Consider the following 25,510-nt stretch of genomic DNA (forward strand, 5'->3'; position numbering starts at 1 on the left):
TTTACTGTGACACTTAAAGTGCATGAAGCTGAGAATAGGCTACTGCTGTACTTTAACTATGAAGCTATGAATACTGCTGTAATTTCACTCTAATAGTTAAACTACATGAAGTATTTTACTGTGCCATTTTAACAACACAAAGCTGAGGATACAGCAGTCCTACTCTGACAGTAATCAGTGTTCAGTGATTTTTGCCTGAGGCGTCCAGGTGACGTGAGGCGGGCTAGTGTGTGTTTCTGTGAGTCAGGCAGACACTTACTGCTTTTCCCGGTCCTGTGAGGTCCGATCCGGATGTCGGGGCAGATCAGCTCACTGGGCCCCTCCGTGAGGCTGCATGTGATGGTTTAAGCCCCTCTGAGCTGCTTCCTGCTGCTTTACTACAGCACAAACAGCGCTGTGCATATCATCCGACACATCACACACACACTCCTAAACATAACCACACACACACACACATTACACACGCTCACACACACTCCCCATTATACCTCAAATAACCGATGTTGAAATCCAGCTGTCAGTCTCACCCACACACCTCTGCCGTCTGTTTACACTCAGATCAGCTGATCAGCTCAAAACGGAACTCACATGGCGTAATCGTAAAAGGCCTTTCAAAATAAGAGTCCGGACAGTAATTTCAAACTCAGGATAAACATGTCAGTGATGTAAAATACTAACGCACTCTCTTTTGAGTTCTATCAGCAAACAAATCATTAAAATTACACTTATTTTGTTCATATTGTGTTATATTTTGCGCCGTCTTTTTCGTTTTAACGTACACGCCAGAACCCGGAAGTCAAAAGCAGCCAATCAGCTTTTCCCTGGAAGCAGTTCATACGTCCACATATACCACAGTCCAGGCCGAATACCAACATGTAATGCATGTGCTATAAGTTTTATGTGATCTTTTTCATACGTTTAACTATTGCTGAAGACATGAGGACATGGCCGACGTCATACTTTCGGGGAATGAAGGAGATCTGCAGGCTCAGGTCGGTGTTTTCTCCTGTGATAAACTATCTCTCTAAAAAAGTTTAGAAAAAACAGAGGAGTTTGGTTTATTGCCTGTCTGCTGTGTTGTAGTGTTTAAACGTGGCCTGCAGAGAGCGTAGATGACAAGCGGAGACTGCTGGTGGGTCCAGTTTGAAATAAGTTTAAAATACCTCTGACTGTTCCTCAAACTAGCCTTTATCTACATGTATCTGAAAGACACAATGGGGATTTGAAATTGCGCATGCATATGTGCGCAGGATATAAAAAAACATACACACACACACACACACACACACACACACACTGCAGGTTGCTCCCACAGTGTGTGGACTCATTAACACGTGTGCATGTGATGTCTGAAGTTCAGCAGGCTCTCCACATTAACACTGTGCAGCCAAACCAGCCTGAAACAAGACTAAAGATGGCACAAATTATCACCATCATAAGCGAAAAACATGAAACCTGCATTGGTGTGTGTATCATGCCTGCAGGTTGTTCCCTGTTCATGCTGTCTGTTTTCAGGTGAAGCGTTTATTTATTTATTTATTAGCTGCATTTGTTGTATTAAAAGTGCTAAAAGAAAGTCTAAAAAAGTGTTGTTCTTCTTTTTTTTTACTATTGTTAATAATATATAATAAGAAGAAGCACAGATAAAGAGTGCAAAGCAGTGATGTGTTAGTGTTGAAACAGTACAGCAACAGATATATCTGTCTGCATAAGTCTACCAAAGATATATCTGTATTAAAATGTGTTTTTTTTCTCTGATATGCAACAATATCAAAACTTTTTTTATATTACATATAATTCAAAAGGATTCTTGGGGTTTTCTGCGCTCCATAGTCCACAATCCTCTCAGCACTGTCTGCAGCACATGTAGCAGAGCATCACAGCTGACACTGGGCCTCACTAAAAAGCTTACATATGTCCCGGGCTGTAATCTTTATACAGTTTTGTGCTGGGCATAAAAGTAGTGCTGCTTAACACATGACAAAGAAGCTAATTCTACGAACAGAAAATTAAGTACTGTCCTTAATAAGTTATAACTTCTTAAATAATGTATTGAGATTTAAATACAAAGGTTATTGGGTTAATTAAATATGTTTTGAATATGTCTTTCTCTACCCTGAACAATTGCACAGTCAGTAGTCTGCGTCACTGGACTTGGAATATAGGACCCCGCGTGTGTCTGGTACCTTGACCTGCTGCTGGCTGTAGCTACATTTTTACTAAACAGACAAGAGAGTGATATCGAGCTTCTTATCTTACTCTCAGCAAAAACATTGTATGAGCACATACACCGATCAGCCATAACTTTATGACCACTGAGGGGAAGTAAATAACATTGCTTATCTGGTTACAATGGCTGCTGTCAGTGGGTGGGATATGTTAGGCAGTGAGGGAAGATTTTGTCATCGAAGTTGACGTGTTGGAAGCAGGAAAAATGGGCAAGTGTAGGAATGTGAGCAACTTTGACAAGGCCATATAGAGATGGCTCGATGACTGGGTCAGAGCATCCCAAAACCTGCAGCTGTTGTGGGGTGTTCCCGGTCTGCAGCGGTCAGGACCGACCAAAAGTGCTCCAAGGAAGGAAAACAGGTGAACCAGTGACAGGGTCATGGGCGGCCAAGGCTCAGTGATGTGTGTGGTGAGTGAAGGCTGGCCCGTGTGGTCCGATCCCACAAAAGAGCTACTGAAGCTCAAACTGCTGAAAGAGTTAATGCTGGTTCTGATAGAAAGGTGTCAGAACACACAGAGCATCACAGTGTGTGAGGCTGTGTAGCTGCAGACCGGTCAGGGTGCCCATGCTGACCAACGGGCACGTGAGCATCAGAACTGGACCACGGAGCGATGGCAGAAGGCGGCCTGGTCTGATGAATCACGTTTTCTTTCACATCATGTGGATGGTCAGGTGCGTGTGCGTCTCTTACCTGGGGAAGACATGGCACCAGGATGCACTATGGGAAGAAGGCGAGTCGGCGGAGGCAGTGTGATGCTTTGGGCGATGTCCTGCTGGGAAACCTCGGGTCCTGCCGTTCATGTGGATGTTACTTTGACACGTACCACCTACCTGAACATTGCTGCAGACCAAGTACACCCCTTCATGGAGACAGTATTCCCTAATGGCAGTGGCCTCTGTCAGCAGGATAATGTTCCCTGCCACACTGCAGACATGGTTCAGGAATGGTTTGAGGAATGACGAGTTCAAGGTGTTGACTCGGCCTCCAGATTCCCCAGATCTCAATCCAGCCGAGCGTCTGTGGGATGTGCTGGACAAACAAGTCCGATCCATGGAGGCTCCACCTCGCAGCTTACAGGACTTAGAGGATCTGCTGCTCACGTCTTGGTGCCAGATACCTCAGCACACCTTCAGAGGTCTGGTGGAGTCCATGCCTCGATGGGTCAGGGCTGTTAAGGTTTCAAAAGAGAACCTACACAATATTAAGCAGGTGGTCATAATGTTATGGCTGATCGGTGTGTATACATAATTATATATTTTAAAAAATCAACCCAGATTTTTTCTAATATAAAAACAAATTAAAGCTGAGGCTAGTTTGCGTTTTGAATAGTTTGCCTCTGATGTGTCTGCAGCTGGACTTCAAAGATAAATGTATTATTGTACATTTAAATAAAGGTTTGGTTCATGCATAATGTTAATCTTTTATTGATGTTTTCTCTGTTATTGTTTCTCTCTGTAGATCGAGGAGGTGGAGGCTCTGTCCTCCATCTATGGAGATGAATGGTGCGTTATAGACGAAGCATCCCGAATATTTTGCATCAAAATATCAAACGCCTTGGACGAGACAAAACTGACGGCATGTTTACAGGTGGAGAAAAACAACTCCTGCATATTAATCACAAGTTTGTGTTATTGTAGTTTCACTTTAAATCCAGTTCATCGTGTTTTTTTGTTCTTATTGATCAGATAATCCTCCCAGCTGATTACCCGAGCGCCGCCCCGCCCATCTACCAGATCAAGTGAGTCTATTTGCCTTTCAAATGTAATCCTGATGTGTCCGCTGAATTGTTAAAACAACATCCCTCTCCTCGTCCCTCTCCTCGTCCCTCTCCTCGTCCACTTCTCGCCCACTCAATGACCCTGTTTGTCCTCGGCTCTGTAGTGCTGCGTGGCTGCGAGGCCCGGAGAGGACGGAGCTGGCAAACAGCCTGGAAGACCTCTACGTGTGAGTGCTTCTCCTCCTCTCTGACCTCACCAGGAGGAAGTGTACGGGGAGATTCTCCACAACAAAAGCTTTGAATGATCGTTTCCACTCTGCCGCCCGTGAATCCCCCCTCACTCTGAGATATTTAATTTCAGGGAGCATGCCGGGGAGAGCATCCTCTACCTGTGGGTGGAAAGAATCAGAGAGTTCCTGGTGGAGAAGTCCCAGAGCTCGGAAGCAGGTGAGGTGTGAAAAATGAAATTCATGCTTGGAGACACTCTCTGAGCAATTTGTAATCAGTTCACTCTGCACATGTGCAGATTACAGGAGAGGGGAAGGAGGTTTTAAAAACTGGTTTTTAAATGTTCTACAGAAGTGGACCACACCAGACTCAGTTTATCAGCTGAAACAAGAACTCTCTCTGTTTGTGTTTCCAATGTTCAGTATATATTTGTTCTCTTAATTTTCCTTTAACATATTTGTGTTGTCCTCGACTGTTTCCATCTCTATATGTTTCTTGCAGTGTTTGCCCTGTTAGATATACTGTATGTGTTTGTTGGGACAGCCACGGCTGGAGGTGTTCTGTTTTCTGCTCGTCTCTTTCACTGCTCTGAACGTGATATCTCAGGAACACGTGCAGGGACTTCCTTCAAATGTGGCTCAAACGTCAACTTGGCTTTAAGGATGATTTGAGTAGTTAAAGGGCGGCTGTGGCTCAATGGTAGAGTGGGTCCTCTCTCAATCCGAAGGTTGGTGGTTCGATCCCCAGCTCCTGCAGTCTACATGACAAAGTGTCACTGGACAAGACACTAGAATTGCTCCCAAAGGCAAAGGTGTGTGTGTGAATGTGCGTCAGTGTAATGAGTTACATGTGTAGTATGAATGTGTGTGAAAATGTGGCATATTAACCTGAAGACTAGAAAAGACTATTCATCATCTAGTGTTTGGTCACTGTTGTGACCCACTGTGGGGGCGACAGGAGAGTCTGTGCAGCAGTCTGGCTGCAACTTGAGACGTAAGAGTGGAGTTGGAGAGTGTTAGCTGTGCTTACACACAGATTTCTCTCTATAGAGATTAAACAGTAGGGATGCACCGATGCACCGGCTGAACATCGGTGTCGGCCGCGTCGGCAAATAAAGTGGCATGTGCCGATGTTTTTATTGATGAACTGCTTTCATTGTGCAGTAAATTAAATTGTAACATTAAAGTGTTTGTTTTTTGTTGGGCTTTGTGAGCTGTGAGACGTGTCTGTTCTGTGACCTCGTGGTCGTTAAACAGGCTGGAGAGGCTTTCAGGCAGTTGTTTATTGAAAAAAGGTTTTTAAAGAAGTTTAATAAAAAGATGTTTTGAGAATTTGAAAGACTGAATTCATGCTTTCGCAAAGAGCGTGATGAAGGACAGAATAAATGGATTGTTGTATAATAAAAGTTCATTTTGGTTTCTTACCCAGACGAGGGCATTGATAACTTCAAAAATAAGTTATTGAAAAAAACAAAGTTATCTGCAGCATTTTAAACATCGTTATCGGCCCGGATTTTCTCAATCGGTGCAGCCCTGATAAAGATGTGTCTGTGTCTGTGAGCTGAGATGTTGTCTGTGAGGGAAATTCCCCCCCTGAAGATAATTTGTGAAGAACAAGCAAACTCAATGTTGTGAATCACGTCTCTTTAGTCACATTCACATGCAGCATGGAGAGAAGTACAGCAGTTCTCTCCCTTGCAGTTAAAGTGTTCAAGCTTATATACAACATCAACAAACCACTACCCCATCCCCACATGGTTCTTCAATCCTCCACCTGGCCTTCGTAAGCAAGTAAGATGATCCTTCTTTGCTCTCCGGGGGGGAAGCCGGGGTTCACCAAGTAAACGTCATAAAATAAATTACCCCCCCATATAAGTGTAAGTTTAGACGAGTTACCCCCTCGATGATCCCTGGAAAATTCCCACATTGTCCACTACAAGCAGATAAATTCCTGGATTGCATCACTGCCACTGTGTTTCTCTCCACTCGGACAGTTTTCCTGCATCAATCAAAGCCAGCAGAAACGTGATCGGACGTTACTAATGAGAAAACAGAGACCAGAACACTTTCTTCATGATGGTTCCTGACCTTACAGATTCTGCTTTCACGTGCAGGTATCTGTTTGTTGGGATTACGTTTTAGAATCTGCAGGCGTGTGGAGCGTTTTTGGATATCAGACGCATTCTGGTTTCTGTCCAAGTCCAAGCTAAATTGTCCCTGAGCGTTTCTGCAGGCTTTGGTTGTATGCAGGAAGAACAGAGAGCAAAGAATCAGAACACAGTGGCAGTAATTAAAGCCATAAACGATTATCTTTTTTTTACTCTCTGTAAACAGACATCTGCATACAAGTGATGCTAACAAGCTGCTCTTAGACGTCGTCTCTCAACTGGCTACACCGGAAGTGTTTGTCTGTCGCTCCTGGAGGACGTCAGGGAGAAGGACGCCACACGATTAGTGGACGATCTCCCCTCGCTTAACCACTGACCTGTTTGTTCTGCTGTTTAGGTTTCAGGGTAATGTGTCCTTATCGATGTTTATATCCCCTGTCCAGTCACAGTCACACCTTCTTTCTGTGGGAATCACTGATGGCTGTAAATTGCAACGTACAGTCGTCTGTCTCATTTAAAATACTTCCAGTTAATGAGTTAAAGCTGGGTTACGGCTGCGGTTAGCTAGTAGGCCGGGCATGCTAACATCTGGAGCGGATAAATTATGTAAATTTGACTTTATTAAACACTTAAATCAGTTATCACTCCTGTAAATAGGAAGTGTCTCTTAATAGAACGCCACGCTTATCGCTTCAACAACGCTTTCCGACTCCGGCTCGAGCTCAAGATAACATTCACACCCTGATAAATCCTCTGTTCATCAGCAGGTCGGTCATTAGATCATTTTTAATCAACACATAATCTAACTGAAGGCTCAGATGAATCCTCTGTGTGCGAGTTCTGCTGAGATGCTCCTCTGTGAGTAGAACCAGGATCTGATGTGCTCGGACACGGTGATAAGAGGAGCACAAAGGCCTGCAGGGGCATTAAAAAATCCACCCGACTGACTTTGAGTGACTGCATTGAATTAAGATCGATATCTAAGTAATGCCTTCTGTTACCGGCAGGATCTTTTCAAGTGTTAAAAGAATAAAGGAAACTCAAATTAAAGATTTTCTACAGGTGCCGCCCTGCAGCAGGGCTTCTCTCGGTGTCTGTTATCGAGTCAGACGGATGCTTTCAGGTAACAACCCTGAGAAATATGAACGTCCTCGTCTTTGTTGTGCCGCTGAAATCATCCTCTCTGTGTGATTCATGTGGTAATAAGTGAAACTGGTTCACAGTGCTTAAGCTCAGAGGAGGATTGACGGCTTCTTCCCATTCAGATGACAGGGACACGGGGGAGAGAGGGGGAAGACGCACATTTCACAGAGAGGAAATGAAAGAAGAGTAAACATGATGTGAAAAGAAAAGAGGAATAATGGAGGGATGATGAATGAGAGCAGATGGATGGAAGGATGAAAAAAGAGAGAACAGATGTTTGTTCACCTGAATCTCAGGTCCCTCTTACTTTTAATGAGTTTTGGCAGCTTGTGTGTGTGTGTGTGTGTGTGTGTGTGTGTGTGTGTGTGTGTGTGTGTGTGTGTGCGTGTGTGTCTTTGAGCTTTACTTTGTCACAAAAAGCCTGCTCAGATAGAAACCATCTCGACCTTGATCACTGGTTTGTTTTGGCAGTTTGTTTGTATCTTTAAAAATAAACCTTCCTCCTTTACAGAACATGAACAGAAAAGTCTGTTGATGTTTTTATATTTTATATCTATAATTATTATTATGATTAAATCATAAAAAACGACACCAACAATGAATTTAGCAGCGATTGCCTGTATCAGCACCGGCAGGGACAGACATGGGGGTCCGATGGGCTGATCCCCGACAGAGCAGACTATTTGTACTGTACAAAACGCTGGTATTATGACTTACATATTATTACATTTCTAAGCATAGAATTTTTGGCCCCTTCCTCTCCCCGACACACACCTTTACGTTGTGTCCTTGCCTTGTTGGAGCCCTCAGGTGTCCTTGGCGTGTTGGAGCCCTCAGGTGTCCTTGGCGTGTTGGAGCCCTCAGGTGTCCTTGGCGTGTTGGAGCCCTCAGGTGGGCTCAGTCTGCAGCAGAACAGCTTCTTGTGTCGGTCTGAAGCAGATATTCACGCTGATGGAAAGTTCAATGACTGTAGTGTTAGTGTTAGTTACGTCTCCTCTCGCCGTTCCTCCTCTACTCTGCTACTCGGGAACAGAACGCTGCAGGAGCCCCATTTGTCCACAGAGCTGTCAATCATGAGGCCACGCCCCCTTTTTATAGCATCACATAACTAATTAAAAGTTAACAGAAAAATGAACACTTGGACATAAATCAGCATGATAAGAACTAACTATAATGACAGAAACCATGTTGGAGAAAAATGTATTTGACGTGTATTTTGATTTTATAGTTTGACTCATGTCCCATCTGTTAACATGGAGGAGGCGGGCTTTATGAGCTATACTGCAGCCAGTCAGCAGGGGGCGACAGAGAGGGTTTGGCTTCACTTTGAGGGAGCTGTCATGTCGGCCATCTTTTTATACAGTCCATGCTCTGAACTCTGATACACTACATACTGTACTTTTTTCATTATTACGGACTATGTCCATAATGGACGTCATGTTTGTGAAAAGTCCCGTTCTGTTGAAAGCCTCGCTGGTGCAGACAAAGTGAACTGAGTGGTTCTTTCTTTTTATCTTTTGTGCTCACATTTTTCTCTCTTACTCTCCACTCCAGATCAGTTGGTGGCACAATAGAAAAAGAGAAATGTATCCTCTTACATTTAGTGTAGAAAACCAGCCCACAAGATGTGGACGTGTTCGAGAGGAAATGATGGAAACTCAAAAGAACAGAAAATAGAATTAAAGAAAGAACAATTGATGATCAATAAATCAGTTAGTCTATTAGGTTTCTATATTTTGTGGAATGAGTCAACAGAATGATGACAGTTAACTTTGGTGTTATAAACTGGATGTTGAGTCGACATTGTTTCATAGCCCAGCAGTGGCTGGTCTGCCAGTGAGAGGAGGTGGACATGATGGGCTGATTTGTCCGCTCTCTGCTGAGTTGTGAGTCAGTGGTTATTATGGGAACAAAGACAGAGAGGGAGAGTTCTGGCTACAGATGATGAAACTTCAAAAACAAATTAAAATCCAAAGAAAAAGGAACAAATTTGACATGAAGATAAACCGTCAGTGAGGACACTAGTTAGATCTCCAGTAGGCTGGAGATGAACAGTACTTGCCTTTTGACCTTGAGTTCATGTAATTGTTCACATACTTGTCTCTGCACTACGCGTGTTACTGGAGGATACCTCTAGAGGGCGCACCAGAGAGCTCAGGCCGTATGCAGCTACTGTACGTGCGTGATGTAAACAACAGACATGGCGACACTCGAGGAGGTTACTGTGATGTTCGTTCTGAGATCATGGTCAGAACGCACCGTCTGCTCCGTCCCCGCTCCGTCTCTCCAACATGTTTCTCTGTGCACGGACGTAACGGTCCCAGACTTGTTCCAATTTAGTTTTGCGGGTTTCCACGTCGTTACTGCTTATCACCACAGGTGGCGCCAAAGAGTACAAAGAGATAGTTACTAAAAGAGTAACAGGTCTGACCATAACTCCAGCCACTGCACAAGGGGCTGAGAGGGGGGTGGGTGTGTCCGGCGGCTCAGTGACGTCCCCTCCCCCAGTGTTGCCAACTTAGTGACTTTGTCGCAAGATTTAGCGACTTTTCAGACCCTCTTGGCGACTTCATTTCCAAAAAGCGACTAGCGTCAAATTTTGTGACTTTATCAGACCAGTGAAATGTAATATTGTATTTCATTCCCGTGCATGCTGCGCAGAGTAATTGCAGTTCTCATTGCGATAACTTTCATGACGTAGTTTCGTCCCAAATGGTCGCCTCTACGTCACCATCGGCTGGCAGCGTTCAGGGCTGATTTAAAACAGTAGATGGCGTGTTTGAGCCATTTCCAACCCATGAGATGTTAACACCAGCATTGATGCGGTTCATCACAGTACAGCAAAATCATTTAGATTACAGCTCAAAAAACATGTTTAAGTGTGCAGTTAAGTTTCATCACAGGCTGCACGCACAAAAATCATCTGGTGGACAGATCATGAAATGTGTGATATGATTCACGGTCAGTGGGAGAAATTCTTTTTGCATCTCAGTTTTTATTTTCACCGAAAAACAGTTTTTTAAATCCTGAAAATGTTTCTGTGCAAACAAAGATGTTTTCTTACACCTGGAGAAACAGATGTGAAGGTCAGAGTCTCTGCTGCGCTGCACAACGTCGTCATACAACACTTTCTCACACATCTGACCTTCATCGCACGTTTCACTCAATATTTGGAAACATTCAAGTCTAAGCGCCTTTTTATTTACAATATTTACAGTACACACACGCACACAGAGTATCATCTGATTTAAGGCCACGCTCACACATACAGCACCTTTTGTTTCCATGACAACAGAGCACTAATTTGAGCTCACCTGCTGCTCTTTTGTATCTGGACCCGGTGCATCGTGTGACAGTGATACGGACTTTAACACTCATTAACACAAACAGTGTCTGCACTTACAAAACATGCCACACCTTTGGCTTTGACCTTTTCTGTGTTATTGATGGAACTAAAATAATGTCAGCAGCTTCAGCGGTCCCAACATGCAGCATCAGACAGGCTGTGGTAATCACTGTCATCCATTATGAATCGCGTGTGTCGGTGTAACAGGCTATGAAACGCCGTTAGAGTCTGTGTTAAGGTCACGTAATGCTAATTTGGTAATAAGGTGCTCAGTGTGTGGTTTTAATGACGAGCTGCTCGGCTCGGTGAGGACCTGCGCAGGCAGCAGGTGTGGGATTAAAAAGCATTATTTTCTGTAAGAAGACGTCAATGTTTCTGACACTTCCTGTTTCAGTGTCTGAGCCAGAGAAGGTGAACATGACGGCCGAGGAGGATGATGATGAAGACGTACCAGACTTCAGGATGCTCAAACTGAACACAGAAAACGCTCACCTCTTCATGCAGCATGCAGACGGTACCTCTCTTTATGATCTCTGATATTTATGTGTTTAAGTCACCCAGATTATGAATAACTGAACATTTCCTCCTGCAGACGAAGAGCTGCCTCCGATCAAACATGGAAACACCATCACAGACCGACGCAGCACCTTCCAGCCTCACTTAGCACCTGTGGTGACCCCCCGACAGGTACAAATCTAATATGAAGTTTCAATTAAAAAATATACGCTGCTTTTTCTTTCCTGAGCCGCGAACACTAACAGCAAACGACAGCTCATAAAAGTTTCAGCAGAAATCAGCCCACGAGGAGCTGGTAGAGAATATAAATATGCAAATGTTCGCAGCAGTTTCATAAACTGAAACACCATCCGGCTGCTTCCTGCAGGTGATCTCCCTCTGTGACTCTCAGGTAACATACTGACGCTTCTTAAAAGCTTCCACCTGCTGCGAGGAGCTGTGTACACCCAAATATTTACACTCACAGCTGTCCTCAGAGAGAGACTGAGACCTGAGCAGCATTTACATAAACTCCTGTAATAATCTGTAAGTGTTCAGCTCCAGCACAGAGAGGTCCTCTTCACTGAGAGACGCCGCCAGTTTAAAACCTTCTTATTGTTTAGTTCATAAAACAGAAACTGTATGGAGCCACACTGTTAAATATGGAGTGATTAAAGAAGACAAATTAAATATAAACATGGAAAAACTGTAAAAGTGAGAAGGGAGGAAAGTTCAACCAATCACACGCCAGCTTCAGCCGCTAACAGCTGGTTAGCTAGCAAGCTATGTTGCTGAGAATGACAAACAAAAAAAGTTTAAAATCAAAACCCTGCCTGCAGCTGATCACACCCACAGACTGCATAAAAAGATGGCCGACATGACAGCTCCCTCAAAGTGAAGCCAAACCCTCTCTGTCGCCCCCTGCTGACTGGCTGCAGTATAGGTCATAAAGCCCGCCTCCTCCATGTTAACAGATGGGACATGAGTCAAACTGTAAAATCTAAACACACGTCAAATACATTTTTCTCCAACATGGTTTCTGTCATTATAGTTAGTTCTTATCATGCTGATTTATATTTACTTTTAATTAGTTATTTGATGCTGTAAAAAGGGGGTGTGGCCTCATGATTGACAGCTCTGTGGACAAATGGGGCTCCTGCAGGCTTTTTGTACAGTACAAATAGTCTGCTCTGTCGGGGATCAGCACACCGAGGTTCCCGCCTTTGCCTGCCACCCGGCTTGCGTCCCACCTGACCCCCATGTCTATCCCTGCGGGTGCTGAGCCTAAAGGCAGAGGCTCCACGTTGTTTTTCTGGCTAAGCCGGAAAACCGTGGATTGTTTCCCCTGGGTGGGAACTGAGTCACTTCCCCAAGCGAAGGAGTTCAAGTATTTCAGGCTGTTGTTCACAGTGAGGGTAAAATGGATCATGAGATGGACGGACGGATCGGTGCAGCATCAACAGTAATGGGGGTGTTATACCGGACCGTCATGGTGAAGAGGGAACTGAGGCTAAAGGCGAGGCTCTTAGAGAGAGGGTAAGGAGCTCGGAGCTCGGAGTAGAGCGGCTATCCTTCGCATAGAAAGGAGCCAGTTGAGGTGGCATCCTGTTAGGATGCCTTCAGGGCCCTCCTTGTGGGGGGTTTCCAGGCACGTCTAACTGGGAGGGGACCCCGGGGTAGACCCATAGCTCGCTGAAGGGATTATATATCCCGTCTGGCCTGGGAACGCCTCAGGATCCTCCAGGAGGAACTGGAAAACATTGCTGGGTGGAGGGACGTCTGATAACTTGCTTAGCCTGCTGCCACCGCGACCTGACCCCGGATAAGCCGGGAAATAGATTTCTTTTATTATTCAGTGAAATGCTCCTTAACGATTTCCAATTCCACAATTATTCCACAACTGGATGAGCTGCTCATCATGCAGATATTCCTCCTTGAAATCCGCTGACAGAGGTTCCCTTCAAACTCATAGAAATGATAACTGTGAAACTTCAGCAATGAAAGTATCCTGAAGTATATTTTTATCCATTTAAACCTCCTTTTCATAAGAAGATGTGATTTTTCTCAGCTAACAGGTGACTCATGTGCATTAGTAAGACAGCATGTTGTCATCAGCAGACTCAGTTGTTAAATTGACTCATTTTCTTTAACATTCCTGCTCTCAGAGTTTCTCTTTGACTCTGTGCAGCAGCAGCAGCAGCAGCAGGAGGAGGAGGAGGAGGAGGAGGAGGAGGAGGAGGAGGAGGAGGAGGAGGACGTCCTTGTGTCAGCAGTTTTATTCAACAGTAGATGTAAAAAGATGTCAGAGAGAAGAGAGGGATGTTTCACCACGCTCCTTTATTCTCTGCTCCTCCTGTCGTGTGTTGCAGGTTAAAATGGTGCTGGAGAAGCTGCATGAAAACAAGAAGATCGCCAGTGCCACTCATAACATTCATGCATACAGGTCAGTCATGTCATATATCTCTTGATGATGTAACATCTGTCAGAAATTAATATGCAAATCCTGAGGTTAGTGTTACAGTGAGTCTCATTAGTGCAGGAGGAGTGAAGACTGGAGGTCTGTGTGTCGGCTGTAAAGGGCAAACTGCTGCATTAAAGGTCAAAAACAGCACCAGAGACAGTGAAGACGTCCACATGATGCTGTGTATAGACCTGTGTGTGTGTGTGTGTGTGTGTGTGTGTGTGTGTGTGTTTGTGTTTTTGACGGCTGCCTGTATGTCTAGTTTTTTGCCGTGTGGTCTAATGAGGTCGATGTGGAGCTGCCGGGTGGTCATTACTGCTGACATTTAAAACACTTAAAAAAACTTTGTCTGTGAAGAGGCTGCAGCGTCGCTCTCTCACCAAAATGTCTTCATCCTCTCTCGCCTCATGCCGAGCTGTCGCTGTTATCATTCTCTCTGTTTAAGGATTTACTGCGAGGACAAGAACAGCTTCCTGCAGGACTGCGAAGACGACGGAGAGACAGCAGCAGGAGGGAGACTGCTCCATTTACTGCAGGTCAACATTTCATTCAGACCTTTTGAACCTAACTCTGCAAAACATATGGTCATGATCTTTTTTCTACAGTGTCAATATTTATTAGGATATATATTAAAGGGATAAAGCCCTGTGAAGCACCTAGTGTCAGGAATCCTTGGACCACGTGGAGGCCAGAACCGTCCAACGCAAACTACAGGAAGTCTGCTTTCATGGAGTTCATAGATTTCTAATGAACATTATCCTGCCTGTAACATGATGACACACGAAAGAAAAAATAAGAGTAACTTTACACCAATCAGCCATAACTTTATGACCACAGGTGAAGTGAAAGACATTGATTAACTCGTTACAATGGCCCCCGTCAGTGGGTGGGTTATGTTCGGCAGCATTTGAACTTTTTGTTCTCAAAGTTGGAAGCAGGAAAAAAGGGCAAGTGTGAGGATGTGAGCAACTTTGACAAGGGCCATACAGAGATGGCTCGATGACTGGGTCAGATCATCCCAAAACCTGTAGCTCTTGTGGGGTGTTCCCGGTCTGCAGCGGTCAGGACCGACCAGAAGTGCTCCAAGGAAGGGAAACAGGTGAACCAGTGACAGGGTCATGGGCGGCCAGGGCTCAGTGATGTGTGTGGTGAGTGAAGGCTGGCCCCTTGTGGTCCGATCCAACAGAAGAGCTACTGAAGCTCGAAGTGCTGAAAGAGTTGAAGCTGGTTCTGATAGAAAGGTGTCAGAACACACAGAGCATCACAGTTTGTTGTGTATGAGGCTGCTCCTACAACAGGCATGAGAGCATCAGAACTGGACCACGGAGCGATGGCAGAAGGAGGCCTGGTCTGATGAATCATGTTTTCTTTCACATCATGTGGATGGTCAGGTGCGTGTGCGTCTCTTACCTGGGGAAGACATGGCACCAGGATGCACTCTGGGAAGAAGGCGAGCCGGCGGAGGCAGCGTGATGCTTTGGGCGATGTTCTGCTGGGAAACCTCGGGTCCTGATTCATGTGGATGTTACTTTGACACGTACCAACTACCTGAACATTGCTGCAGACCAAGTACAGCTCTTCATGGAGACAGTATTCCCTAATGGCAGTGGCCTCTGTCAGCAGGATAATGTTCCCTGCCACACTGCAGACATGGTTCAGGAATGGTTTGAGGAACACGACGAGTTCAAGGTGTTGACTCGGCCTCCAGATTCCCCAGATCTCAATCCAGCCGAGCGTCTGTGGGATGTGCTGGACAAACAAGTCCGATCCATGGAGGCCCCACCTCGCAGCTTACAGGACTTAAAGGATCTGCTGCTCACGTCTTGGTGCCAGATACCTCAGCACACCTTCAGAGGTCTGGTGGAGTCCATGCCTCGACGGGTCAGGGCTGTTTGGTGTCAAAGAAGACCTACACAATATTAGGCAGGTGGTCATAATGTTATGGCTGATCGGTGTGAGTTTTGTACATTTTGCACTCAAAATATAAAGTTTAACAAGCTGTAACTCCGTCCCACTGGTGAGGCCTGAGGGTCTGACTGATACCTGGAACAATCATAACCATCGCATAAGATTCTAAAGTAATGGAAGCGTTGTTCACTGCTCCAGCTGAGCTACCAATAATGATGTTAGTTCAGTTTGTACAAAAAGATTAATTCACAAGGATTTTACTGGGAGCCGACTTCATCGAAGAGGTCATCCAAACCAAACAGAGCCAGTTACCTCAGGACTGAAAACACTAAATAAAGCAGTTTGTCTTTAAGAATCAGTGTCTCCCTGACGTTCAGCAGGCTGCAGGCTGAGCTGCCCCGAGCAAAGTTAGCTCAGTCTTTAGCTCAGGGTTCCTTCAGGGTTCATCGTTCACAAGGTGTTTTACTGGAAACAGCTTCATGTTGAAAATCAGTTCCTTGGAAGCTTTCCTGGCTGGTCTTTAGGGGCTGTGAGCTGAGCGTCTGCTAACTTTATCTCACTGGTTTTTCTCTCAGACCTCCGACGACCACGATGACCTTCATTTAAATGAGCACGATTCAGACGTTTCAGTGCTGTGACTGAGCAGTAAGAAAGCAGTTCAGGCATGCGTGCTAAAGATGCAGACTGAACGGCCTTTTTTTGTTATTAGTTCTGTGCGACCGGCTGTTGGATCTTTACAAATCGAGTAAAATGTCTAAAGTTTATGATAATAGATGTAAATGTGAAGTTCTTTATCACACACTCACAGACATCTCTCAGAGTTTACTTTCGGCTGAAAAGGAAAAACTTCCAACAGAAGTGATGAATGAGTCAGAGCGGCTCTCGTTCAGCTTCGGCTGAACTGATTTTACATTGTTACATTTTCTGTCTGCATCCAACTTTGTTTTGGCTGCTCCGTGTACTCACACAGGCCTTCAGCTGCTGTCTGCTCAGAGCCTGTTCTTTCCACTCGCTGCATCACTTATCATCGGCCGGGGCTTTTAAACTCGGACTGTTCTGAGTAAAGAGCTCTCCACTGACGATGACAGTTTAATTAAACTTTTCTGTTTGAGTTAAGCACTTCATACGTCATCATCACAAAAACATGTTTACAGTCGTCTGAAGTAGTTTAGGAAAATACAGACGTCTGTGGAAAGAGATAAACTCCTGCAACGCAAACGCTTTAGAATATAATGAGTATGACTAAAGCTGAACGCAGGCAAAATGTTTATAATTACCTTCTGAGTCAATATTTAATTACACAGTCGTCATTGACAGTTAGGATATTTGATTTAAGCTCTCTGACTAATAATTATTTTCTAATTGATTAAAAGGCCGATTACCTTTTTGTTTAATTTCGAGTGTTTGGTTTGTAATTAACCGGAAGGAAAATGAACAAGATGAGTCACAAAACAATAAGCAGGGTTATTTTTGGAAAAACATTTTGCTACGTCCTTTAATTTAATAAATTATTTTAATACATGTGAGAAACTGTCTGTAGCAAATCCTATTCATTCACAGGTAATTTTCTAATGAACTAATTGTTAGATGATTTTAGTCCAACCTGAAAGTTTTACTAATGATCCTTCTGCTTGAAATTAAGTGCAATTGGATTGTGTAAATATTAACGTTAAAATTACGTGACCCTTTTATGCTCTCGGATTTTTGGTGCTTCTCCATCATGATCTGTTAGTTTAGAGTCGTGATGTGACCTTAAGGCCGAGCCAAATATTAAGTGCACTTCCTGAGAGTAACATTAAACCAGTGAATAAGTCTTTACAGGTTAAAAAGGAGAAGCGACATCACTTGAGAAGCCCACACACCACTCGTATTAACATAATGAGTAAACGTCCTCTCTGCTCCTCTCCAGAGGAATACTTCATGGTAGTAATTTCACACAATCATTAATCCTTTCATCTCACATATCAAAGAGGCACTTGTTCCTGGCCGTCAGATGGCTTCATGATTCACACACACGCCCACATCACACACTCAGACCGGCAATTGTCCACACACGTTTTGTATTTCTGTAAGAAAAGAAAAAGTTTCCTCTGTACTTCTGTCGAACTCGTTAGCAGCAGATGTAATCAGAGCTTCCCCGGATCACATCCATGACTCATGTCAAAGTTCATTCATAAGATGACAGCAGTCGTCTTTGCCAGCGTGACTCTGAGAGAGAGAGAAATCTGTGTGTCAAACTATGTATGTCAGAGACTGTGACCGGCTGCACCGAATGCAGATGACTCGAGCTGTCTTTGACTGAAACTGTTCCCAGCTGCTTAAAGAAAAACACGGTCCTGCTTTGATTAAACTACTTTTACTTTTGCATAAATTTAAAGAACAGATGGAAACAAATTCATACATTGAAAGTCTCTAATATGTATATATAATAAATATATAATATAAGATGTTTTTAAGCATCTTTTTCATCTATTTTTCACACCTCCTGATGAGACCTCCGCTCCAGCACACCTCTTCAAATTAAAGCTGCTCTAAAGATTATTTATACACCAACAATGGATGAGACGTATGTATGCTATGAAAGGTGTCCCCTATAGTAGTGAACCCACAGAGAGTATCACCTCTCTTTAAGCTCATGGGATCTTTGTAGCTTCTTTTAGCTCATTGTTTTACACTTTTGGTCCCATCGCTCTAATCAGTGTTGTTTAAGTTTGCAGTCTCTAAATCCACCCATACTCTTTCTGCCCATCACCTAACGTAAGTCAGACACAGTCAGAGACCGCCTGGTGAACATAGTGGAGACTATAGCAGCTGAAGAGACAGATGTTTGTCGCAGGAGCTGGTGGAGACCAAAACAGAGCTAAAAGAGAGTAATATAAGACTAAATGCTGATGCTGCGCTCTTTTGGCCTGAGGTGGAAGAAGGGAGTAGGTTTTTTTCATAGGCCAGAGAGCAGGGGATGCTTGTTGCTAACCAATACAACCTGTCAGTCAGGATTGAGGTGTAGCAGTGGGAATCCACTCTGTTGACCGAATAGTCGGCCGGCTCCAAAAAACCAAGATGGTGCTGCCACAATGCCAAAGTCAAGGCTTAAAAACGTCACAGTGGCTGCGTCCAATAGTATACGGTCTCTGGTTACTACACTTGTTAAACACAATAACTGTAAACTCTGCAACTTCCTTTTTTTTTACCTTGTGGAAAGGTCACTTCCTGCGGCTGACTGACCTACTGTAACTGCAGTGATAGCACGAGGCCTGCTGTCCTTCAGCTCATTGTTCTGAGCAGCATGCTGATTAATCTTCTACTTGTCTCACTCTCAGCGTTCGGAGCCATTTACATGAAGAGCTCTCTCCTTAATCTATTCTTCTCTAATCTCATTCCTCTCCACAAGCCTTTCTTCCCGTTTCCTCGTTTAGATTTTGGTTCTTTCTGCCAGTGAACGTTCAGAGGGTGAGGTGATGAATGCTGATCTGATCTGATTAACGCTGTTGGCAGCCAGATGTGTGAGCCTCCTTGAATGACAGATTGCATTTTTTGTGTGAGGCTAATTCTCTTTTTGTTAAACGGACAGTCTGTCATCGGGGCCAATTTTCCATTTCCGAGGAGTTTGATGAGAAGATTAACGTCAATTAGTCTGTGTGTGCAGTGGAGGGATGCAGGACATATTAAAAGGCTTAGTCGGGCGAAGCAAAGGAAAACACAAGGTTTACTCTTTACAAGGTTTAGTTTCAGAGTACATCCAAGAGTCAGGGAGGCTTCTGGGTTGTTGGTCGTGAAAGTTCTTTAAGGCCTGAGCTACGCTGAACTCTGGACAGCACGAGGCTAACTGTTCCCTGCTTCAAGCTTTAAAGGGATAGTTCAGATTTTTGGACACTAAGTTGTATAAAATACTTGCTAGTATTGTAGTTGATGCAAAGCTATTAGCTTACTCACCGAGTCCCGTGGTCCGAGTTCTGTCCGGTTCCAAACGTAGAATAAGTCGTTCCGGTGAGACGCCAGGGTCAGAAAACCAAAAACAACACGCAGGCGATGTGATCCATTTCAACACAAAATCATCGTCCTACGATTATATATACCGTGCCTTTCTTTGGGCACTATTTTCTCTCGACAAATCCAGTATCACTACGCCTGCGGCAGGCCGGTTTCTCAGGTAAGCCGACCTTCGCATCATGGTTGAAGTAAACATGGCGGACTATGAAAGTGATGAGGAACATTTACCTTTAACAACGGATCCAACGGGACCTCTAAGGGCACGATCCGAGTCAGGAAAACGCTGAAATACGTGCGGTGGAATATTTTTATCACTGCAGCCAGGAAAATCACAAATTGGCACCATTTCAACAACAAACGTCGTATTCACAAGTTACCGATTCCAGCGTGTTCTCTCAGAAACAGCTGATGGATCACGTCACCTGAGAATCCGTTCTGCCACAGGCGTAGTGATACTGGATTTTTTAAGAGAGAAAATAGTGCCCAAAAAAAGGCAAAGTATGTGAAATCGTAGGACGATGATTTTGTGTTGAAATGGATCACATCGCCTGCGTGTTGTTTTTGTAGAGTAAAACTTTTCGGTTTCATGACCCTGGTATCTCGTCGGAACTACATATTCTATGTTCGGAACCGATCAGACCACGGGACTCGATGAGTAAGCTAATAGCTTTGCATCCACTACACTAACTGAACTGTTTTGTTTGTTGTTACTGTGCCTTTATTGTTTGTTGTGGGCGTGTTTGCCGGAACTGGGCGGTGATGGTACTGATTATTGTACTCACCTGTTCACTTTGGGTTCTGACGCTGATGGAGAGTGAAGGTGTAAGCCTGGGAGTAGATATTTCCTGTTGACCACACACACTCACAAACGCTGCTTTGACGAGCTGGTCGCTGGTACCAGGTGTAATTCGACATGTTTTTTTGTGGACAATTAAATAAAAGTATGCATATCTCTAACGTGGAACTGGATTATTCTCTCTGTGCAACAGAGTTTTCCGTCTTCAGTCCCTTTAACATATTATCATCTTTTCAAGGTTTTATAGCAAAGAAATTTACAACATTTACTTTAATTTGTCATGTGGAGGCCACTGGAGAATCCAATAATCTTTCTCTTTGTTGGATGCTACTTCTTTGCATGCTGTTTGGTGGTGAGCCGTCTGAGCTTCAATACAGATTCCTGCTCACTCTGGAACCATTGATTAGAGCAAGGAGACTTAGTCTAGACTGTAGACTTGCAGACCGTGCAAACAATACCTGATGTGAAAGACACCTTCTATCTTTGATTTATTGTTAGGGACGGCTAAAGGCCAACAGACGGAGCACAATGTATCATAATCGGTAAACCAACAGAAGAGAAAATCAATGTTACAAAATTATGTTAAACAAGCTAAAAAGACCAAATGTAAGCAAATCAAATGAATACTTTAGTGTCCAGTCTGCCAGAGAGAAACTCGCTATTATAGCGGGTCGAGTAGAGAAGAATTTGTCAAAGCATACAGGTGAAAATATTCCACATTAGAGAGAGAAGGGTAAGAACGTTCCAGTAAAGTGTGAGTGAGTGTAAGAAATATCAGAGTCCATTCTAGCTTTACAAACATTGATTCGAGCAGATTTAACAGTAGTTCTGTGTTGTATTTTTATTGCTTCCCCTTCTAGCAGTTCTGTTATTGCTTTGTTGTTTATATATTGATGTAGTTTGAGTTTATATTCAGAGTTTTATTTTGTGGGTAATGATGGTTCTATGGATGAATAAATTGTAATAACCTCCGATTATCATGTCCTGGAGCTCCATACGGACACACGACGATCTGAATTTGAATTTATTTTCCTTTTAAATTCAATGACAGCTCAAAAAGAAAAAATCCTCAAATTCTGGTGATTCAGAGACTGACAGCTGAGCCAGAAACAAATAACGCAGACTCCTCCGCCGTAGCACATCTGGTGTGAAGCGTTTGTCGGCAGGGAAACGTGTCGTGTCACATTTTATTGTATTCATCACAAATTCACACTCATTTCACATTTACCCCGTGTCTGTCTCTTACCACAGATCCTGGACGTTCGTAATGTCTTGGTGGTCGTGTCTCGCTGGTACGGAGGCATTTTGTTGGGGCCCGACCGCTTCAAACACATCAACAACTGTGCCAGAAACATCCTGGTGGAGGAGGGATTCACCGCCTGCACGGTGAGAATCTCACACAGTACAGTCATCATTCAATCGTGACTGTGCTGTCAGGTTTCCTGTGCCGGGGAAACCTTCATGTGTTAAACTCGTGTTCCTCCGACTCTCTGAAAACAAATAAACCAAGAGACAGGAATAGACGAGTGATTTCAACACTCTCAGACAGCTCACAGGCACAGGTTACAGTGAGACAGAGCTCTATTACCATGATATAGAGAGTCTGTCAGGTTTGCTTTGTGTTTCCACAGTCACTCCTCGGTGTCTGTCACATTAGGCATATTGGTTCATTTGAAGTGTCTGGATGCCACATTTTCGGAGATCAAACAGTCTGTGCTCGCTCTCAGCAGCCTGAAGTTAGGTCCAGTCTGCTTTGAAGTCGTCTTTGTGTTTCTGAAAAGTTATTCCATTGATAACACGATTGACCTTTGAGCTGCCACCGCGGATAGATTAAAGGTAGTCCAAACCTGCTCTTAAAAGTATCCGACTTCAAAACCCCCATCAGCTCTCTGAAAGCTGCTCTTGATTTCATCCTGGCAGCAAAGCCTCAGCTTCCCCTGAATGTGGAGTCTGGACTCTGACAAGTTCAGTCTAATTAAAGGGCCACTGCCTGTGGATGAAGAGACTAAAAACCTCCACGTATTAGTGTGTTTCCTCTTCATAAAGGGCTTTACAAAACACCAAAAACAAATTTACATTGATCCCAAAACAAGCAGCTTAGTGTCAGTTGAAGCCAGTCTAAAGCTTTTTGACTGCCAGATAAAAAACAGTCAATTTAATCAGTCGCACAAATAGAAATAGTAGATAAACTCTTTCTTCCTGACTGGTTTAAATTCCAGCTCAACATATTCATGATTTAACTTTGAGTAGCTGCAATTTAATGTTATTTACATTCAATTCTCACTTGTCAAAATGTTAAATATTGTTATCAACGATTCAATTCTTGGCAGATCAGTTGTTCATGCAGATATCTTCAGTTGTTCTTTCATTACAGATAAAATAAATCAAATACAAGATGTCTAAAATTAAATTCTGGCACGTGAAAATTACATTTTTGATTTGTAAGCCTGGAATTGTAACTGGTAAGAATATAATTTCAGACATCAAGCCAAGAGAAAATTATAGTCATATTAGAAACAATTTGAGGAACCTTTTTTGTAAGCCAAGCTCTTTTAACATTTTATTAGCAGGGCTGACGAGTAACGATTTAGTTTTCACCAGTGAATCACATTTAGACAGTTGAAATTGTATTTTATGACGAGTTGATATTTCAATTCAATTTCAAAAGGAGTTTTGGCTTTATTAAACAGGTGTGCTGGAGAGAGACAGGAGGCATGAAGGGAGCAGGCGAAAATAATCAACTGTACTTTAAAAATGAAGCCAACAAAGCCCAAACAAAACGCAACTCAAGACAAACTTGTATCAGCTCTGCTAAAAAACAAGCCCAAGTCTTTTTTTTATTTTTTGGGCTTTTTGCTTTTATTATTAGGACAGCTGAAGAGAGACAGGAAACGTGGGGAGGTTGGAGGAGGATAACATGCACCAAATGATCAGCAGACCGAGAGTCGACTGTAGTCTCTGTATGGGGCGCCTGCTCTACCAACTGAGCTAAACCAGCACCCCGCCCAAGTCACTTATAAGAAGCAGACTTATCAACCTTGGTAAGGCGGCTAACAGTGCTCATAAAACGGCAAGAGATACCGTGACATCTATAAAAGTTTAAATAAAAGAGGACCCAGATTAGACCCTTGTGGGACACCAATTTTCGATGAAAACCCAGAATCCTTATCGTCCAGGTAAATAAATAAAACACTCCTGCTCCAGTGCCTCATTCTGTCAGTCCTCGTGTATTTCTGAGATACAGTGTAAATTGAAAACAGGACAATAACTGTGGAGAGGAGAGCGTGAGAACAATTTCACCCTAACTGAACGCTCGATTAGATAAAATCTCTCAGCACTTGGATCGAGGAGAGAAAACAGACTGCAGTAAAGAAAACAAAAGCTCAATCATCAGTTTGACACCTCAGGAACCTTCAAGAGAAAAAACAAGGCAAAAATAATCAACTGCTATTCAAAAACAAGCCCAAACAAAATGTAACCCAGGACCAACAATATCTGTATAAACTCTTCTGAAGAACAAGCACAACGTTGCTTATAATAAGCAAACCTGACAACCTTGGTAAGGCCGCTAACGGTGCTCATAAAATGACAAGAGATACGGTGACATCGATTAAAGAGAAAACAAATTAGGACCCAGACTTCAGCCTTGCGGGACACCCATTTTTGATGAAAACCCAGAATTTTCTATTGTCCGGGTACATAAACAGAATACTCCTGCTCCAAAGCCTCATCCTGTCAGGCCACATGTATTTCTGAGATAAAGTTTAAATTGAAAACAGGACAATAACTCTGGAGATTAGAGCGTGAGAACAATTTTGCCAGAAATAAACGCTTGATGAGATAAAATCTCTCAACAGTTGAATTGGATCGAGGAGAGAAAACAGACGTCAGTAAACAAAACAAAAGCTGAATCATCAGTTTGACACCTCAGGACCCATCAAGAGGAACGGTTGCTGCCAGGTATTTTGCAGAGCCTGATTTGCTTATTAAAAACAGTCAGAAATCGACTTCCTGTTTGCTAAAACTGCAGGAAACTGCAGAAAGCATTTTTTGTCCAAGCTGTTCAAATGTTTGGAGACCTAGAAGTCAAAGAGTCTGGATCGTCAGAGTAATAATTAGCGGAAGATGTTTTATAAGAGTACTTAAGAACGCAGTGTTTAGTTTGATGCAATTACAGGAATACATTAAAACAGTATGATGTGAGCCAATCAGTGCGTCGTGATTTGCACATTTCAGAACAGCTTGGAAACACAGCAGGAGCTCAGGCAGAAGTGCCTCTAAAAAACAGCACTCACATATTAAACATGTGGAAAGCTTTGGCACCAGTAAGTGGAGTGCTAATGCAAGATAATGATTAGTCTGTTCCTCCTCTAATCCTTTTTGTGTTTGTTTCACAGGATGAGGCCAACAAATCGGGAGCGAAGAGCAAAAAGACAAAAAGCAAGAAGACAAAATGAATTTCAAAAAGACTTTTGTTGAAAAGGTTTTTAGCCGAGACACACGGGGGATTTCTTCTTCTTCTGTCATTACAAATAATTTATTCAAAAAGACTACAGCTTTGAAATTATTATTAAGCTGATTGCTTTAATCCTGGAAATTATATTGCATCATTTAGACCGAGAAGCCTTGAATAAAATGTTTACAGTGCAATATGTTCTTATTAAAATAATCAAATTGTGTCTGCCATGAGCAGAACATGCTGTTTCTTTGCACCCATTAGGCACACACTTTATTAAAAAACATCATCATTACACACTTGAATGAATGATTTTTTTGTCCCCATCCATTTCAAATTAACGCTCTTCTCCTGTCTCGATGTTATGCATGAATCCTCGTCCTTGTTATTCAGCTTCCAGTAAATGAAATTCATACAGAATTCATTCAGCGTTTCCAGGAGGAACGATCCGACATCACTGACACCCTCACATGATTCACATGTCCGTTTTACCCCGGAGCGTTTGACATCCACACGAAGCCTGCTAAATATTCAACTTTTCACTGTTGCACGTGCTCTCGCAGCGTTACGCTCACCGTGGCTGCTGTGGGATTTTGCTGCACCTCCACATTTTGGTTTCACTCCGTCCCTGG

The 25,510-nt window shown here is 43.4% G+C and overlaps 2 protein-coding genes across 3 annotated transcripts in view; one reads left to right on the forward strand and one right to left on the reverse strand.

The window, feature by feature from the left end:
- The window catches only part of osbpl1a (oxysterol binding protein-like 1A), a 34,462-nt gene extending 33,921 nt beyond the window's left edge, over positions 1-541 (reverse strand). For both annotated transcript variants that reach the window (XM_069679814.1, XM_069679813.1), the window contains exon 1: positions 260-541. The gene's annotated coding sequence lies outside the window, so the exon portion shown is untranslated. The remainder of the gene's footprint in view (positions 1-259) is intronic.
- Positions 542-865: 324 nt separating this feature from the next.
- impact (impact RWD domain protein) lies at positions 866-25,164 on the forward strand. The gene is made up of 11 exons (XM_069680364.1): positions 866-992; positions 3,690-3,818; positions 3,917-3,969; positions 4,113-4,175; positions 4,310-4,395; positions 11,167-11,286; positions 11,365-11,459; positions 13,637-13,710; positions 14,174-14,264; positions 21,674-21,808; positions 24,820-25,164. The coding sequence occupies exons 1-11, from the start codon at positions 945-947 to the stop codon at positions 24,877-24,879; spliced, it is 954 nt and encodes a 317-aa protein (XP_069536465.1). The 5' UTR covers positions 866-944; the 3' UTR covers positions 24,880-25,164.
- Positions 25,165-25,510: the final 346 nt, after the last annotated feature.

This window comes from Semicossyphus pulcher, unplaced genomic scaffold (genome assembly GCF_022749685.1).
Source record: "Semicossyphus pulcher isolate SPU_LCO1_2020_fin unplaced genomic scaffold, fSemPul1.0.p SCAF_4, whole genome shotgun sequence".
Taxonomy (NCBI): Eukaryota; Metazoa; Chordata; class Actinopteri; order Labriformes; family Labridae; genus Semicossyphus; species Semicossyphus pulcher.